This window comes from Ochotona princeps, chromosome 29 (genome assembly GCF_030435755.1).
Source record: "Ochotona princeps isolate mOchPri1 chromosome 29, mOchPri1.hap1, whole genome shotgun sequence".
In the NCBI taxonomy this organism is placed as follows: Eukaryota; Metazoa; Chordata; class Mammalia; order Lagomorpha; family Ochotonidae; genus Ochotona; species Ochotona princeps.
Genome location: NC_080860.1, coordinates 14,602,831 through 14,619,798, shown reverse-complemented (window position 1 = coordinate 14,619,798; position 16,968 = coordinate 14,602,831). Strand labels below are relative to the sequence as shown.

The 16,968-nt window shown below is 49.0% G+C and overlaps 1 protein-coding gene across 2 annotated transcripts in view; it reads left to right on the top strand.

Annotated features, from left to right (window-relative positions):
• The window catches only part of PITPNB (phosphatidylinositol transfer protein beta), a 53,507-nt gene extending 38,286 nt beyond the window's left edge, over positions 1 to 15,221 (top strand). Inside the window, exons 9-12 of one of the 2 annotated variants that reach the window (XM_058656524.1) lie at positions 9,313 to 9,423; positions 11,244 to 11,366; positions 14,036 to 14,121; positions 15,133 to 15,221. In XM_058656524.1, coding sequence (XP_058512507.1) covers positions 9,313 to 9,423; positions 11,244 to 11,366; positions 14,036 to 14,083 — 282 coding nt within the window. In that variant the 3' untranslated portion in view covers positions 14,084 to 14,121; positions 15,133 to 15,221. The remainder of the gene's footprint in view (positions 1 to 9,312; positions 9,424 to 11,243; positions 11,367 to 14,035; positions 14,122 to 15,132) is intronic. The other variant, XM_058656523.1, reaches the window with a different exon arrangement.
• The last annotated feature ends 1,747 nt before the right edge of the window (positions 15,222 to 16,968 follow it).

The following is a 16,968-nucleotide window of genomic DNA, read 5'->3' as shown; positions in this document are numbered from 1 at the left end:
AAATGGCTGCACTGGCCGTGGATGGCCAGACCCAAGCCAGCAGCTTCTTCCAGATCTCCTTTGTGGGTTGAGGAGGCCAAGACACCGGGACCATCTGCTGCTTTCCCGGTTGTGTCAGCAGGGAGCTGAGACGCTGGCATCACAGGCCGTGGCTTCACCCCCTGAGCCACAGTGTGCTCCCTAGCAGTGCAGTTGGTAACTTCAGGAACTTTTCCTTTTTTTGCTTCAAAGTGGAATTGTGCATTTCTAACAACATAAAAGTCTTCGGCCCTGTGTGTATAGATTGTGTACATGTTGTTTTTGTGGTGAGGTGTGTGTGCTGGCATGGGCATGACTGCCTGTTCTGGAGGCTCGTGGAGTTTCTCTCAGGTTGCCAGTTGACCTTGTCTGATGTGGGTGAACAGCAGTTGTTATTTTAACAAATTAAAGCACTGCCTTTGAAGATCACGGCTTTGTTTTTATCTTACGGCAAGCCCTTGTTTTCTTTCTTGAAACTTAAGTCAGATACCTCATGAAGATTTAAGCTTCTGTGTCTACATCAATCTAGTTATTAAGAACTGGGCCTCAAAAGGTCTTTGTAGAGGCTTTGCCAAAGCCTCTATCCTTCAGTGTTTGACTTGTCTCTGAAGCCTCATCTGGCACTCTGAACGTTGGCATGTAAGGGCATCGTAAAGGAGTTGATGCGCAAATGATGTTTGTCTTTCTGTTAGCATCACACAGGTGCTTTTTCTCCTCCTAAAGGTGTGTCAGGTTTGTCTTCTGGGTTTGTTAACTCCTGGAGCGTGGCCTGCTGGCCTGGCCTGGGCCTGCTTAGCCAGAGGGGCACGGGGTCCTGCATACCAGTGGGAGGTACCAGTTTTTCTTTTCTTGCCATGGTACCACAACTCTCTTGCTCCTTTAGGGAATAAAAGGATGGCACACACGTGGTTGTTGGTGGCCAGAGCTAATGAAGTTTCAAGATTCTCTTGACCTGGGATGTGAGGAATTAGAAGTGAATGAAAAGAGAGACATAGAAATCCAACTCCAGAAATGTCCTTTGAGAAAGTGAACCAGGAACTCCTCCGGGAAGGGCGTGTCCTTGACCTGGTAACCACCCTGGGAGCAAGGCTGAGGGTGTGCTCTGGTTTCTTAGTCTGTACACGTCACCGAGGCCAGGGAACCGTGGGAAGGCGTTTGACAGCCCCCTCCGTGTAAGTTGCCTTGCAGCAGCGCCAAGCTTAATCCTGGGGTTCTGGTTGGAGCATGTTTGGGATCATAGGTGAGAAAAGCAGACCTTCAGACCTGGCTGCTCTCTTTTTCTTCCTGGAATACCTTGGTGGCTGGGTTTTCAGTCAAGTTTTAAATTACGGATTTGGCTGAACCAGGTCAAAGCCAGGAGCTTCATCTGTGTGTGCCACATGAGCGGCTCCGCAGCAGGGGCTGGCTCCAGCTGCTGTTCACGGGCAAGCTGCTGCTTCACCTGCTATACCACAACACTGGCCCCTGTTTATATAAAAGAACTGAGGGGCAGGGGAGGATAGAGGTCTTCCTCTGCTGGTTCACTCCTGAAATGACTGCATTAGCCAGGCCTGGGCCAGCCAGGAGCCGGAAACTCCCAACATGGTCTCTTAGATTGGTGGCAAGGACGTAAGCACTTTAGCCAAGTTCTGCTACCTCCCAGTGCATATTAACAAGGACCCAAATTAGAAACCAGGATTCAGGCTGGACCTCCAGTTAGGGATACTGACGTTGTCATGCAGTAACTTAACCCACAGTGCCAGCCTATAGTCCTGCAAAGGTAAAGAAAGTGTGAGTTTTACAAAATACTCAGTTTGGAGGGATGTGGGAAATCGATGGGCATCCTTGCATGCACAGTAAGCTTTGGGATTTCATCTGTCAGCTTTTGTGATATGAGCCTGTGGCTGGTTCACTCTTGACTTCACATGGACTTGCATTCAGCACTTGCCATTTGGCCAGCCAAACAGGCCTTGAGCCTGTGGACTCTGCCTAGGCTTTGTGGCCTTATCCTGCTACATCCTGGGTCCACCCCATCCTTCCTCCGCCTGCCCTCTGCTTGCCCCAATGAATTCTCTCACCAGTTTGCTTTCTGATTTATCTTGGTAAACAGAAGTACTGGCACAGGCATTGGCTCATTTTAAGTATTCAGAGTTGCAGGATAAGGATTAACTGTCTTAAACCAAATGAAAATCTTGTAAAAGTTGGTCCTGCCGTCATGTCCAACTTAGTTCCTGTCCAGATGGCTACCTGCACTAAATAGCGAGTAAGGCTACCAGGTGGAGAAGAGAGCAGGCAGTGGGTGGTCAGCTTTAAGTCTCGGTGCCCATGTCGGATGCTGAGGAATCTGGGTTAGTACTGGCTGATGCCCATGCTGGTGGATGCCACGCTGGCAGCAGCCCCCACACTGCATTTATTTTTAACTTTCTTCGTAAAATCTTGTTGGAGAATTGTATTACAGAATCATTTGCTGAAATTGAGCATTCAGATTGCTTAAATTGAAAAATGAATGTATGAGGGAAGTATGAGCCTTTAAGAAACTGCTGTGTCTTTGCAGTGTTAACTTGGGTAAGTTGGAAAGTCAGAGAACTGATGGGTTAGCTCCCCAGTGACCACAGTGGTGGAGAATGCATCTGCAGGTTCCTGTGTGGGTGACAGGAGCCCTTTTCCTCCTTGCATCACCGCGTCCCAGGATCTGCACTGGGCAGGAAGCTGGAGTCGGGAGTAGAACCCAGGCCTGCTGACGGCGGCATAGACGGACATCTTAAAGGCCAGGCTAGATGCCCACTCTCCCAAACATGACTGTAAATTGGAAAAAGTGTATGTAAAGTTGAGATGTCTCATGAGACTGTGAGAGAACATTTTTAGAAAGTGAGTTTCCAGAGAGCTTTTGGAGTCTCTATTTTTCAATTCTCCTTCACATTTGTATATATTTATTTGTCACAGATTCAAGAAACTAGTTCTTGTGGATAACATGGGCTGATTGCTCACCATTCCAGTCAAACACACTGTGTTTTGTTTAGTTATTTTATGTGGTTCCAGTATACATTACTTCCCCTCAGGCCTTGTCCACATACCTTAGAGTAACATAATATGCGTTGTTAAATTGAAAACAGAATTTGAGTTTGGGAGTTTCATTTATAGTTAGAAACGTGAAATGTAAGGAATTCGGTGATATATACAAGCTATTTAAATATAATTTTGGAAGCATTTCATAACTAACTAGTACTTGTTGACGTTACAATAATGGAGCAATGACTGTAATTTGGAGTTCTTCCATTAGCCTACAACTGTTTTTGTTGTTGTTGTTGCCAAACATTCTTAGGTCTGAGTTGGGTTTTTTTGTTGTTGTTGTTTGTTTGTTTTTACAGGAAAGTGGGTTTATTATTTCCACATATTTTTTTTCTCCTGTTTCTTGGGTAAAAGGGGAGCTAAAGGGAGAAGCCCCACCCATCCCAGGTCCCCAACCAAGCATTCTTTATCTTTTTTTTTTTTAAGTCGTTTTAAAAGTTTTACTAAATTGGGGCTAGGTTGGAGTTCTGTGTGCAAAATCTTAAATCAGATTTTGGACTTGGGTTGTTTTTTATTCTGTCCAGAGGGAGGGATCAGAAGAGATTAGTGTGGATACCAGAGAGGAAGCTTTGACCCAGCAGGGCCTGTGGTCCTCCCGGGAGCCACGCGGTGAGCCTGGGCCACAGCAGGCCCTTTAGGTCCCAGAGCCCTCAGGTCCGCACATTCTTCTCTGGAATGTTTCTGACCCCTCAGAGCTGATGATGGTGTCCTTTGCAGGTATTCCTTGCTCGTTGCTTTCAAGATAACTTTGCTTCCCAGTGGGTTGGACTAAGATTATCTATTAAAGATCTTAATTGAGCTTTTAGCTTGATTTTGTTTAGTTTTGCATAGCTTTGATTTATTAAACATCAAAAAGAGCAGAAAAAAATATTTTGATTGCTTTAGTCAAAGAAGATTGGAAGTGATACACAGATGATTTAGGGCAGTGTAAATCTTTGTCCTAAAATATTTGGCTGAGGGCCCAAACATTTTTTTAAGGCACTCTTTTAAGCAGTAGGCTTTTGTTTTTTTTTGTTTTTTTGTTTTTTTTTTCTTCTCCCTTTCTTGATTATAAAATGCTACCATCAGTTTCGGGGGAAAAATAATTCCATATTTAAAATACAGTAAAAATTCAGTTGTAGTTCTACCACCTAATTACCAGTCTTTGGTCTGTTTCCTGATTGGCGTGTTTTGTCGATGTTGATGCCATGCCCACACCACCCCCATGGTCCCCGCTCTCTCCCACCCGCACCACATTCTTGACTTGGAAGTGTGCACAGTGGCCCAACTGTTCAAGAGGGCCCAGGAAGTGTCTCCCCACTCGGCTGTAGTGGATGTTGATGTTAATAATTAGTGAGTCCAGGTTTAAGTCTGTGATGGTGTTTCCTCACCTGGCACATCGGATTTATTTCCAGAGTGGAATTACCAGGTAAAGGGTGTGTGGTGGGCTGTGGAGACCTTTAAGGCTTCTTGTTGTGTGGTTTGATGTTTCGCTCCAGAGAGAGGATGCCAAAGGGTTCTGTTAAAGGTGTTTTGCTCACACATCTTTACTAGTTCTCTGTTTCAGTCTTGACTTAATCAGCAGTTAGAGAGCTGTTGCTCACATTTAAGATGGTTCCCAGTTTTACCTTGTGGGTTTGCTACTAATGGCAGAAACGCAGGAAGTGACCTAGGTGTTCTCAGAGTCAGGCATCTGCCCTGCCCAAGTCACCATTGCGTCAAGCCAGGAAAGAGAGGCAGCTGGCTGTTTGCACACTTCCCTAGAAGGCTTTTTTTTTTTAAGATTTATTTTTATTTTTATTACAAAGTCAGATATACAGAGAGGAGAGGCAGAGAGGAAGATCTTCCATCCGATGATTCACTCCCCAAGTGAGCTGCAACGGCCGGTGCGCACCGATCCGAAGCCGGGACCCAGGAACCTCTTCCAGGTTTCCCACGCGGGTGCAGGGTCCCAAGGCTCTGGGCTGTCCTCAACTGCTTTCCCAGGCTACAAGCAGGGAGCTGGATGGGAAATGGAGCTGCCGGGATTAGAACCAGCACCCATATGGGATCCTGGTGCGTTCAAGGCGAGGACTTTAGCCGCTAGGCCATGCCACCGGGACCCCTAGAAGGCTTTTTAATGTTAACAGTTATAAGGCAGGTGGATAACAGTGAGACCAAGTATCCCTTTTAGAGATATCTTGAAGAGCTGATTTTCTTTTCGGGTCCCATCACTCAGCTTTTAAAAAGTTTTACAGACTCCCCGTGTTAACTCTGCCGCTGGTGAGTTCGTTGATCAGAGCAGTCTGGCAGAGTCACGGGGAAGAATGTGAGAAACACACTTGGTTCATTACCAGAGTCACGTGTGTGGATTCTGTGCTTGAAACCCAACTTCGAGAGAGACGTGTTTGTATTCCATTGAGCTTATTCCGTTAATTAGAACCATACCTCATCCTGCTGTTTTTATAAAACAGACGGAAAATTCCAAAAAGTCAGTGTTCTCCTAGAACAAAGTGTCCAGTGAATTTGAAGGCTGCAGAATGAAGCGGTCTGCGGCAGAGCTAGTAGACCCTTCCTGTATGTGTTAGGATTGTTGCCTCATACAACACAGTACTCCACCACCCGAGAAACAGCCCAAGTGGGGGCAGGCAGGGCTTTTCTGGTTAAGCCCAGGCATAGCATAGCATAAGACAGAAAGTAATAGGAGGACCTGGTGTGGTAGCCTGTCAGCTAAAGTCCTGGCCTTGCCTGCGCCAGGATCCCATATGGGCGCCAGTTCTAATACCAGCAGCCCCGCTTCCCATCCAGCTCCCTGCTTGTGGCCTAGGAAATCAGCCAAGAACAGTCCAAAACCTTGGGACCCTGCACCCACATGGGAGACCCAGAAGAGGCTCCAGGTTCCTGGCTTCGGATCAGCTCAGTTTTGGCCATTGTGGTCACCTAGGGAGTGAACCAGTGGACGGGAGATCTTCCTCTGTCTCTCCTCCTCTCTGTATATCTGACTTTCCAATAAAAGCAAATAAATCTTTAAAAAAAAAACAAACAGAAAAAGCAATAGGAAGTTTTAGGACAAATCAGTGAATGTAGAGAATGTTTTGTCCTCTTTTGCAGCTGCAGTTTGTAACTCGCACGTCCTTCCCCATCTGCAGCTAGGAACTAGAGCCGAGGTCACTGCCCCTGCTTGGGGTTTACCTCCGTGAGAGATGAGGCACACTGCTGGAGTCCAGCCTTCCCTGTTACCGAGGCTAGCTCGTGCCTCCCCTCCCCGCCTGTGTTAGCACTCCTAGTGCCCGGCAGGTGCGTCCTTCACACTGTCCCGGCAAGAGGGTTTGGGGCAGCTCACGGGATTAGTGCTTCAGCATTAGCTCACTGCCCATTGAGAAATCCCTCTAGGAAGGTCAGCCTTGTCGTAGGAGGGAAGCTGAACCAACTCCGTCCCACCTCGGCTCACAGCAGCACTGGCTGGGGCGGGGCTGCAGCCTGCACAGCGAAGGGTGTCCCTTCTGGAAGAGTCTTGGCACCAAGCACGGAGGAGGTTATGTCCCAGTGTTACTTGTATCAGGGGTAGACTGTTTAGATGTTTACAGCATCATTCGCAGCTGTGCAAAATGTTGAGTGTAAATTTAGCCTGCTACAGGCTTGGGATTTTTTTTTTTAAAGATTTATTTTATTTTATTACAAAGTCAGATATACAGAGAGGAGGAGAGACAGAGAGGATGATCTTCCGTCCGATGAATCACTCCCCAAGTGAGCCGCAACGGCCGGTGCGTGCTGATCCGAAGCCGGGAACCTGGAACCTCTTCCGGGTCTCCCATGCGGGTGCAGTGTCCCAAGGCTTTGGGCCGTCCTCAACTGCTTTCCCAGGCCACAAGCAGGGAGCTGGATGGGAAGTGGAGCTGCTGGGATTAGAACCGGCGCCCATATGGGATCCTGGGGCGTTCAAGGTGAGGACTTTAGCCGCTAGGCCACGCCGCCGGACCCAGGCTTGGGATTTTAAGTCCTACTTGTGCTTGGTTTTGGCAGGGATAACTGAATGATTGTGCAGGATGGGCATTGTCCATTCCTGGAATTAACTTCTCCATCGGCCACTTGGATATCATCTAACGGGTGTCCGTGGGTCCCCCCAAATGCTTGCTGAAGCATTCTTGTTCATGAAGTGTGGAGTGACGTGCACGCACTGAGTTGTCACATTGGTACTGTTTTACAAGGGGAGCCTCGGAAAGTACAGCTGAGCTCGCAGGCGGCTGTGTGGCACAGAGCTCTCTTCTGAAAGGACACCGCACTGGGCTGTTTTTATTGGAATGCTTGCTAGTGTTACCTCATTGATTTAACCCACGGATCAGGTCGTTACTCAAAAGAGGAAGTGTTAGCTCAGATCAGGTCTCGGGAAAGATTGACCAGTCATGCAAGTCTTCACAGGACTTTGCGTCCCATTAAGTAAGAGCATATAGACTTCCATATGTAGGGTAGCCCTTGAATTCACTCGAGTCTGGGACGAGGTAGTCCACTGTGGTGTAAAATGTGATCTAGGGGAGAATCAGCCTGAGGCTTAGCAGACAACTTCGACATCTGTCAGCTTTTGAATGTAGATTCTGAATGGGAAGAATGTCTGCCCACCCTCAGCGCTCCAGAAGTGGAGCCGCCAGGGAACAGCAGCGAGAAGCAGGTTGGCTTGGCCTGCCTGGCTGCTGTGTGGATGGCCGTGAGGCAGGGAGGAACCCAGGGTGTTGCCCGCGATCTCCTCCTGCTAGAGGAGATTGACGTAAAGCTGTCCTGCCTCCTCTTGGCAGGTTTGGCTCAGCCCTGCCTGGCCCGGCCGTCGTGGGGAGGTGGAGCTGGGGGTTCTGTCTGTCTCCATCTCCCTATCTCTCTACCTCTCATAAAACAAGGTCAAATTCAAAGTGGTAAATACAGCTCTTATCGCAGAGCACACGTGCCAGCGGTCTCAGCCGCCCTTGGTTTTCCCCATGGGAAACGTCTGGGTGCCCAATGCTGCCAGCCAGAGCCGCCGTTCTGGGGCAGCCTCCCTTGGAGGGCCCCTCAGTGACCACACTGTTGCATGCTATGAGCCCCTGCTCAGCCCTCCACCTGGCAACCTGCTCATGTGCTCTGCCCACTGAGGCAGAGCCTTCCAGCCACAGTGCCCCCTGGCATCCAGCGTCCCAGCCTGCCCACCCTCCTGCCCACCCAGTCGAGTCAGCCGAGCACTGAGGAGCAGAGCCGTGGGCTCTACCACCTGTGGACTGCAGTTGTTGACGCCCGGCCAGACTGGCTTTCCGCTCTCCCAGCCCTGTCTGTGCTGCCAGAGAAGCAGGGTGAATGTTTACTAAGGATCCAGCTGTTTGCCTTCTGAAATAATTACACATGTTCTAGTCTGTCTGTGACCATGCTCTCTCGCAGATTTGTTTATTTGAAAGAGCCAACAGAGAAGAGACAGATCTTCCACCTTCTGGTTCACTCCCCAAACGGCGGCAGCGGCTGGGGCTCAGACAGCAACGAGCCAGAGCTCCATCCTGGTCTTTGATGTGGGTGGCTGGGACTCGAGGACTTGGGCCATCGTCTGTTGCCTTGTCAGGCACATTGTCATGGAGCTGGGTCAAACCGGCACCCTGGTACAGGGTGTGATGTCGCCCATTGCAGCACGGCACCCACCTGTCCTTCGTCTTCTGTAGTCCACACTTACTCTCTTTTAAAAATATTTTGCCTCGTTTACAAGGGGGAAAATCTTTTATTTTTTTCCTAACAGCACTGTTTAAACTATGAGATATAATTATTTGTTGAAATTAAAATTCTGTAAAAAGATTTCCTTTGAATGCATGCTACTTAGAGATATCTTTTGAGGCACCGTCACTTTGCATGTTTGTCTTCTGAGGGATCACCTCAGTTAATACGCAGACTGTGCCACTCCACTTGGCCAGTTTCAGATGACAGGGAAGACATTTTTACTGTACCCCACCGTACACCCACAGTGGGAGTGCAGTAGTAGTGTTATTGATGGGATGTGAGTCGGACTCAATACCTAGCAGGAAATCAGATTCAGGTCATTGGAGGCAGAGCAGCACACCTATTCAAGTTGGAGCCGGAGAGTGGCCTGCTCTGTGGGCGCAGGGCTGTGGCAGGGGAGCAGGGCAGCTTTGAGACAGTTTGGTGTTTCCATACAGTGGAGTTACACACAGAAAAGGTTCTGATTTTCTCCTTGAATGTCTGATCTTGTCACACAGATGTCAGTTTTAATCCGAACATGAATATTTCGGTCATGGTCTCCTCTTCTCCGTTTTCCTCATCTAGAAGGAGCTGGCCAACAAGCCTGACTGTCCCCAGATGTGTGCCTATAAGCTGGTGACCATCAAGTTCAAGTGGTGGGGACTGCAAAGCAAAGTAGAAAACTTCATTCAGAAGGTAAAGCTGTTCAGCGCCTGGTTACGGACGTTTCTGTGAAGACCTGAGATCCCTGTGACAGATTTAGTTACTGCTTTCTTCCCTGTTTTATGATGTGAAAATTAATGTCTGCATGATTCATTTCTGCCCTTGCTTTCATCCCCAGAAACAGCAGAAGCAGATGCCAACAGAGTTTTTCAGGGCTGTCTTGGGGGAGGGCAGTCCTATCTGTTTTTGTGCTGTGCCTTCCTGATGCCCAGCCTTGCGGCAGAGAGCCCCTTGATGCATGCGGCAGGTCCCCAGAGGGACCTGGTGCCCTGGCCCTGCTGGAGAGCGAGGGCAGCCTGCCCAGGCTCGGCAGCACCGCCTCCCTCGTGCTGTGCGGAGTCCTCGGGAGTCACACACCTTGCATTTGCATCTGGCAGGCCTTGCTGGGAGGGCCTCCCCGAGACTCAGTGCTCCTGGGATGCAGGGGATGCGATGGGGCTCCAGAGTGTGGCTGCCCTGTGTGAAGGTGGGAATGACGTGGGCAGATAACAACAGGAGGGGGAGTTGCTACAGCTGGGTCAACACCCGTGGGCTATGAGTGTTTACCCCATTATCCTGCTGAAGATGAGTTTCACTACAGTTCTCCTGCTTGGAGCTACAGGCACGTCTGAAAACCAGAGGTCCTCACAGTGCTGGAAGCTTCCATCATTCCCGGGCCCACTTGTAGCTGGCCCACAGTAGGCGCTGTGTAAACGTTGGCTTCCTCTATTCCACTTAGATCAGAGTAAGGATGACCCAGCTCTGGTAAATGGAAGTCACACGTGCACTTTATGGGAAACAGTGCAAATCTGTGTGTACATCTTGAAGCCCCCTCTTAATTGAAACCCCTTCTGTTCGTGGAGGGGAAAAGTTGGAAACTGTCCAAAACTATTCACTGTTGCATGACTTTCCTCTCTTGGAAAAGTTTACACTTAAATAATGCTAACATTGAAACTGCTGATTGCATACATGGTTATATGTAGTGGCAGGATCATTTAACACAGACACTTTAGAGTGGGCAGTGTTGGGTAGCAGGTGGAGCCACTCTCTGTTACATTGCCACCCCACGTGGGCAGCCAGCAGTTCAAGTCCCAGTTGTATAGCTTCCAATCTGGCTCCCTGCTAATGACCCACCCAAGGGGAGACCTGGCTTTGACCTTGCCAGACTCTGCCTTGTGGCCATCTGGGAGTGAACCAGTGGATGCAAGATCGGTCCATCCCCTTCCCCTCACTCTGTAATTCTGACTTTGGAAATAAATTAATGTGTTTTTAAAAGACATCCCTTGAGGATTTAGAATAATCCTCAGTATAATGAACTTCATCATAGACCCTAGGATTCTCCGTGCGGTGCCACCTCCCAGTATTCCCTGGCATCGCGGAGCGGCAGGACTTGGCAGCGGATAGCAGGAGTCTGCTTGACCTTTACTTGTTGACATTTAGAAAAACCGTAAAAGAAGCAGGTCCAGGGGTGTCTGGGTCAGGTCCTGCACGTCACTTATTTTCCTGCTGAATTGTGCTTTTTGTCGGGGGAGATTCACTTCCTGGTTCTGAAGCGCCCCTCTCAGTGCTGTGGAGGGGGATGCACTTCCTGGTTCTGAAGCGCCCCTCTCAGTGCTGTGGAGGGGGATGCACTTCCTGGTTCTGAAGCACCCTCTCAGTGCTGTGGAGGTGATGACAGAATTCAGGCCTCTGTGCATTCTTTCCCTTCCAGTTCTGTCTGTAAATTTTTGTGAGTTAATCGGGATGAGTAAGGTTAATGTGTCATTAATCTGGAGTTCTTGCCATCTTATGCTACTCTTCTTTGTTTTTAAAAGCAAGAAAAAAGGATATTCACAAACTTTCATCGCCAGCTTTTTTGTTGGATTGACAAGTGGATTGATTTGACAATGGAAGACATCAGGAGAATGGAAGACGAAACTCAGAAAGAGCTAGAAACAGTAAGACTTGCCATTCTCTGAGACTCCTTTGTTTTCCCTCACTGAAACTGCACGTGCTTGGTGAGTGTAGACCTTGGGTTAGGAACAGTAGCTCGAAGCCATGCCTCCTCCTGTGGGTTCTCCCGGACACTGACGGCCCCTCCCCATCCTCCTCTGCATCCTGAGCACCTCTCAGGAAGATAAACCAAAGCTCTCTTGGTCTCCAACTTGGGACCTGTGAAATGTCCAGCAGCTTTGTAGGCTCTTTCTCATGCCTCAGTTCCCAGTGTGGGCTCTGTGTTGTTTTTAGGCCTTCGCAATCAAGACCAAGTGGACTCTCACTCAGTTTGTGTCCCAGCAAGCTATGAGTGTTAGTGCAGCCAGCACTGGTGCCTCTTGTGTAGACACTGTAGGCCCGTGGCTGTGGGGTTGCCTCCTCCCCTCCTCCGGCCAGCAGCGACTTGCTGGTTCCTGATAAGCTGGAGTCTGGCTCAGGTGATGGTTGGGCCGGAAGCCAGCTTGGCGTGTCACTGTCGAGGCTGCTGAAGCTCCCACCCCCCAGCCGTGAGCAGGCCCTGCAGCCGGGTGGAGGGGGCTGCCCTTGGGGATGAGCTCTGCCCTGGCTTCCTCCTGCGTGCATCTGGTTTTGTTTTTGCTCTGGACCACGCTTGTCTGCAGTTGGCAGCAAGACCCTGTGGAGGAAAGAAACCCAAGGAATGTCCAGGGCCCGCTTGTGGTTTCCATGCCGTCATCACAAGTCCAGCCAGCAGGACCCATTTTGGAAGCCCTGCAGGTGCACCATGTTGGACACACGCACAGTGTGAGGCAGGTTTAGTCACAGGAGAGTGGCAGCAGGTCGGGTTCCCTGGCACATAGCATCATAAAGAACCTGGGTTTTCTACTTGCTTAATGTTTGGTGATTATGGTGGGCCTGCTTCTAATTAACTTTATACAAATGTTCTGAAAGGGACTGGGACATACTTTCTTTATAAGGCAATAAAATGTTTTAATCTTATCTTATGTAAAAAGTAAACTATGGGCAGACTCCAACTTATGAATGGATTTTGTTCCAAATAAGTTGATTGTTTGGAATTTGGAACATGCTTTGTTATCGAAACAACATTGTAAAATGGGCTTTGGTTTCTCAATCAGCCAAGTGGAAGCCTCCTTGCTCCCAAGTTTTCATAGTAATGATGCTCCTGGATCTTGGGGGTGGGGTGATCTGACCCTTGTCCCCCTTGATTTAGGTTAGTACCTAATGAAAACCCTGGAGGAGTAGAGTAGAGCCTTTTCAAGGGTCCAACAGCCTTTCTCAACTGGAAGCAGCAGCCCCCTGCCATGGGCTTTCTCCCTTTGCCTGCCTGGCCTGCTTGCACTCCTGGAGCCGCAGCCATGCCTGCCAGCTCAGCCGCCTGCTCTAGCCGTAGGATGCCTGCACACACGAAGAGCGGTGTGAGTCCACTCATCCACTGGGCTCCAGCTACAAAGAAACAAAAGGCAGATGGAATTTTGGTGTTTCCAATTATCTGGGAAGTCATCTTGGCTCTGATTTTTATGCTGGACTGTCAGAGCAGCAAGAGGCATGTCCACCACCCAGGGGGTGGGCGTTAGGTCCTCTTGGATGGGGCAGAACCTGGCAGACCCTGAGAGCACTGCCCACATGGATGTGTTCCGGCCTCCACCTCGGCTCACCCACGTCCTCACACCTGCAGCTGGAGGGGCCTGCCATTGGCAGGCCATGATCTTGGAATGGTTTCAAAGACTGGTCTTAGTGGTCCCTGCTGCTCATCTCAGGGTTGGTCCTGTTATGTGCTACCTTGAGTCCTCACAGTTGCTCTGGGAGCAACTTTCCTGCAGGCCACACAGCCTCCGCACAGACAGGCTTAGTGCTCTCAAATCCCCTTTCCTGACCAGGAGCTTGCCCTGTTCAGCTGTTCCTGGTGCCCTGACACCTGATGGTAGAATTTGGTGCTCTTAACTCGCGAGTAATCTAAGAATTGGTTCTCTTTGAAATGGCTTCTGGTCCTGGAGAGGCTGGGTGTCCCTGGCCTGTCTTCCCTCCATGGTGCCTGGGGTTGGACTCCTCCCTGCAGGAGCTTTTTGAACAAGCATAGACCTCTCTGTTCTCCCGTAGTGCCTCTGGGGGAAGGGGGCCTGGGGAGTAGTGAGTTTTTAGGAATGAATGTATTCATTGCATTTCTCTATTTTTATTGGTTTTTCCCCCTCCGTTTTCATCCTCCTCCGTAGCTGTTGGCGAGTGCCTGCGCTTTCTGATGCGTCCTGTTGGCTTCTGTTCTCCGTGTTGTGTTGTTCTTGTGCTTGCTTGTTCTGCCTCTCATTCTCCCTCTGTTGAGTAAGCAGCCAGGACACCCTGCTGTCGTAAGGAGCAGGCACGCCCACGTGGCTTCCTGTCTGTGCCAGGGACTCAGAAGCCAGGGCCCAGAGCAGTGGACATGTCCTCACATCGCCACATAGCTCATTTAGCTCCTGGCTGTCTTGGAGAATCTCATGTCGTCGGGCTTTAGCTGCCTAGATGTGAGAACACACAAAGGCTGTCGGTGCTGTGTGAGGAGCAGATAGCCAACGCTTCCGATTCTCGTCTGGAGCCCCTCCCTTGTTTCCCTTCCCTTGCTTACTAACCCCTATCTAGAATCTGATTTCAGCAGCTCACAATGTTATTTTACGTTTAGATGCGTAAGAAGGGTTCCGTCCGAGGCACGTCGGCTGCTGATGTCTAGCTGAGTCCCCTGTAGGGTCAGAGACAAAATCCAACTGTGTAAGTGAAGACCTGTGTACAAAGAATGTCTAAAAGGTGATGGGTAGCAAATTTGCTGGGCAGAGTCTGTGAAATGTGCTTTATTTTTAGAAATGGGCAGTGAGCACTGGCGTTCCTGAGGGTGTTGGCTGTGATGACCCTGAGTAGGTTGGAGAAGCGGCTGCCAGCACGCGCCTGTTCATCCTGTTGCACTGCGGGGAAGCGGCTGGTTTTTTTCGCAGCCGGTTCCTGGGCTCGTTTCTCCATAGCCCCCTGGGGTTATTGGAGGAATTTGGAGAAAGCCCCTGCCTTCCCCCATGCCAGCTTCCGCAGTCGATTCCAGTTTAAATGTTTTCAGTGCAGCAGAATTCGTATCCTGTCGTCAGGCGTGTCTGTGATTGGCTTTACTCTGTAATGTACAGCATGAAGCCCGCCAGTGGTCTTACATATCACACATCGTATGCCCAGCTAACATGTTCCACGAGAGGGGCAAAGAACCTCAAACTCTGCCCGCTCGTCTGGACACTGGGAGTGACCAGAGACTGATGCCAGTGTACTGTGTGGTCAGCAGCCGACCGACCCACAGGCCCGCCACCATGATGCCTGGCTGCCGCCCACTGCGAGCGCTGCAGTTCTGCAACAAGAGGGTGATGGAGCCTTGAGGAGAGGTAGCCATGCCAGGGAAGGATGAGGGAATTCCTTTAGGTTGCCTCCAAAGTTCGCTGTTCATTTAAAAGTTTTCTTAAGTTTTTGTGGTTTTTGTTTTGTTAAGTTCACCTGAGTTTCTGTGACTTATTTCTGCTTCTAATGTAGTTTTCCCTCCAGTGAGACATGTTATACCATTAGTGAGATCAAAATGTTTTCAAACAGATTAAATTTTGAAGATGCAGTAGTAGTAAGGAAGCATCTTCCGCCAAAAGTTTTGCTACTTTTGAATTTTTTTTTTCTGAAGAATGTGTGTGACAAGCTGCTGTCTGATTTTGTTTGCCATGCTGTGTTCTAACGTCTACTGCCTTTCACCTTTCCTCGCAGTTACGCAACCAAGGTCAAGTGAGGGGAACAAGCGCAGCCAGTGATGAGTGACGACGAATCTGCCCAGAGTGTCGGCGTCGGCTCGACGGACACGCGTGTGCATGTGTCCGTGTGCGTGTGTCTGCAGCTGTATGTGGAACGCATGTAAAGCTGCAGCCCCACCAGCACACACGTGTGTATATGTACAGAGCTCCTGAAGGGCTTAGCCCAGTGTCTCCAAAGTACTGTACCTGTCTTCTGCAAGAATGCAAGAGAAAATATTTTCAATACATACACCTGGAACAGATTTTAATAAGAATTATCAGAGTAATACCATTAATGGACAGATTGACCGCAATGTAATACTAGCTGGTATGTTTCATAAATGTCATGTTATGGACCAATATATATATATACATATACATATATATAGCCTTTTCTTATTTTTCTGTTCTTTTAAATGAGTATCTTATAAATTTTTCTTTTAATCCTATAAGCAACAGACTCCCACAGGAAAATGTCCTCAAAAAAAATTTTTTTTTTCCTTTTGGTATTCCAGTGAATCTAGACTATAAACTGAATGTATTTATAGCTATTTATTTCTGAATAGTCATTATCTTACGGCCAAATTTGACAATGTCTATTAAGTAAGGAGTAAAGTTACAGGCCAGTTTTTACTTGTTTTCCTGAAGAGGAAAATCCTTTTAAAAAGAATTTCTGGTTTTTATTGGAGTTTTTGTATTTTAAATTTCAAGTATTTTTCTACACCAAACCTAGCAAAAACGGAGATGATAGTTTGTGATTTATAGTAACACTAGACAATTTGCAGGCTCCTGCTAGGCAAACAAGTCAAGGAGGGAATTCATCGTCATGGTGCAGAAAAATTAGAAGGAGGGCAGTTGGGTGAGTCTTGTCCCTGAAGCATCTGTGTTCTCGAGCTGTGGCTTGGAAACTATGCAAATGCTCCGGGTCCTCATAGGATGGGGTGCGTGGCAGCCCTCTGCAGCTGGGAGGTGGCCAGCTCGGAGACAGGGACCCTGCCTGGACACACCTCCAACCCCGGGCTGCCACCCCAGCTGCCCCGGATGCTCGCTGGAAGCCACTGCCCACTGCCACTTTTTTTTTTCTTTTTCGTTTTCCTTTTTTTTTTTCTTTTTAAATTTAAGGCAGGCAGAACACCTAGGTGAGATTTGTATTAGCTTTCTCTGTCTGCATTCTGTCTCAGTTCTGTCTGATCCTGTCGGTCCGGGAAGCTTGAGTAGAATAATGGTGTTGAAGCCTTCAGGGCAGAGACAGTCTCCTGTAACCTCCCCTGCCTCCTGAGACACGCCCTGCCCTGTAGTCAGATCCCTCCCACTGTATCCTCCAGCCTCGGGGTCACTGCCACATCCTGAGACCCTGTTGTCCTCCGCTGGGCAGTCCACCTTCCCCGTGCTGCGTACCCTCGGGACGAGCTCCCGCTGTAAGGTAGGTCCATTAGCCATCAGCCAGTCGTCACTCTGGCGAAGTAAGGAGTCTAGCCCTCTCCTTGTAATGAACTTAACTCTCACTGGCATCTGTCGTGTTGGGCACCTGGGCACACACAGAAGCGCCAGCCCAGCACCTGGGTTGTAATGGTTTTCTAACAACTGTGGAGATTTGAGGGTATGTGTGGTGAATGTAAAATACCTAGTTTACTTGGCAGTCTCTGGTGTAAATTACAGTAAAACAAAGTAAATGAAATTTAAACAGAAAATAAATTTGATCACAAAAGCTCTGCCTGTGTGCTGAGTGGTTGTCCCTGGAGAACACCCGCGCTGGTGGCACCTCAGACCCCTGTCTGCTGTCACTTCGGTACAGCTTTCCAGCTGTGCGCCG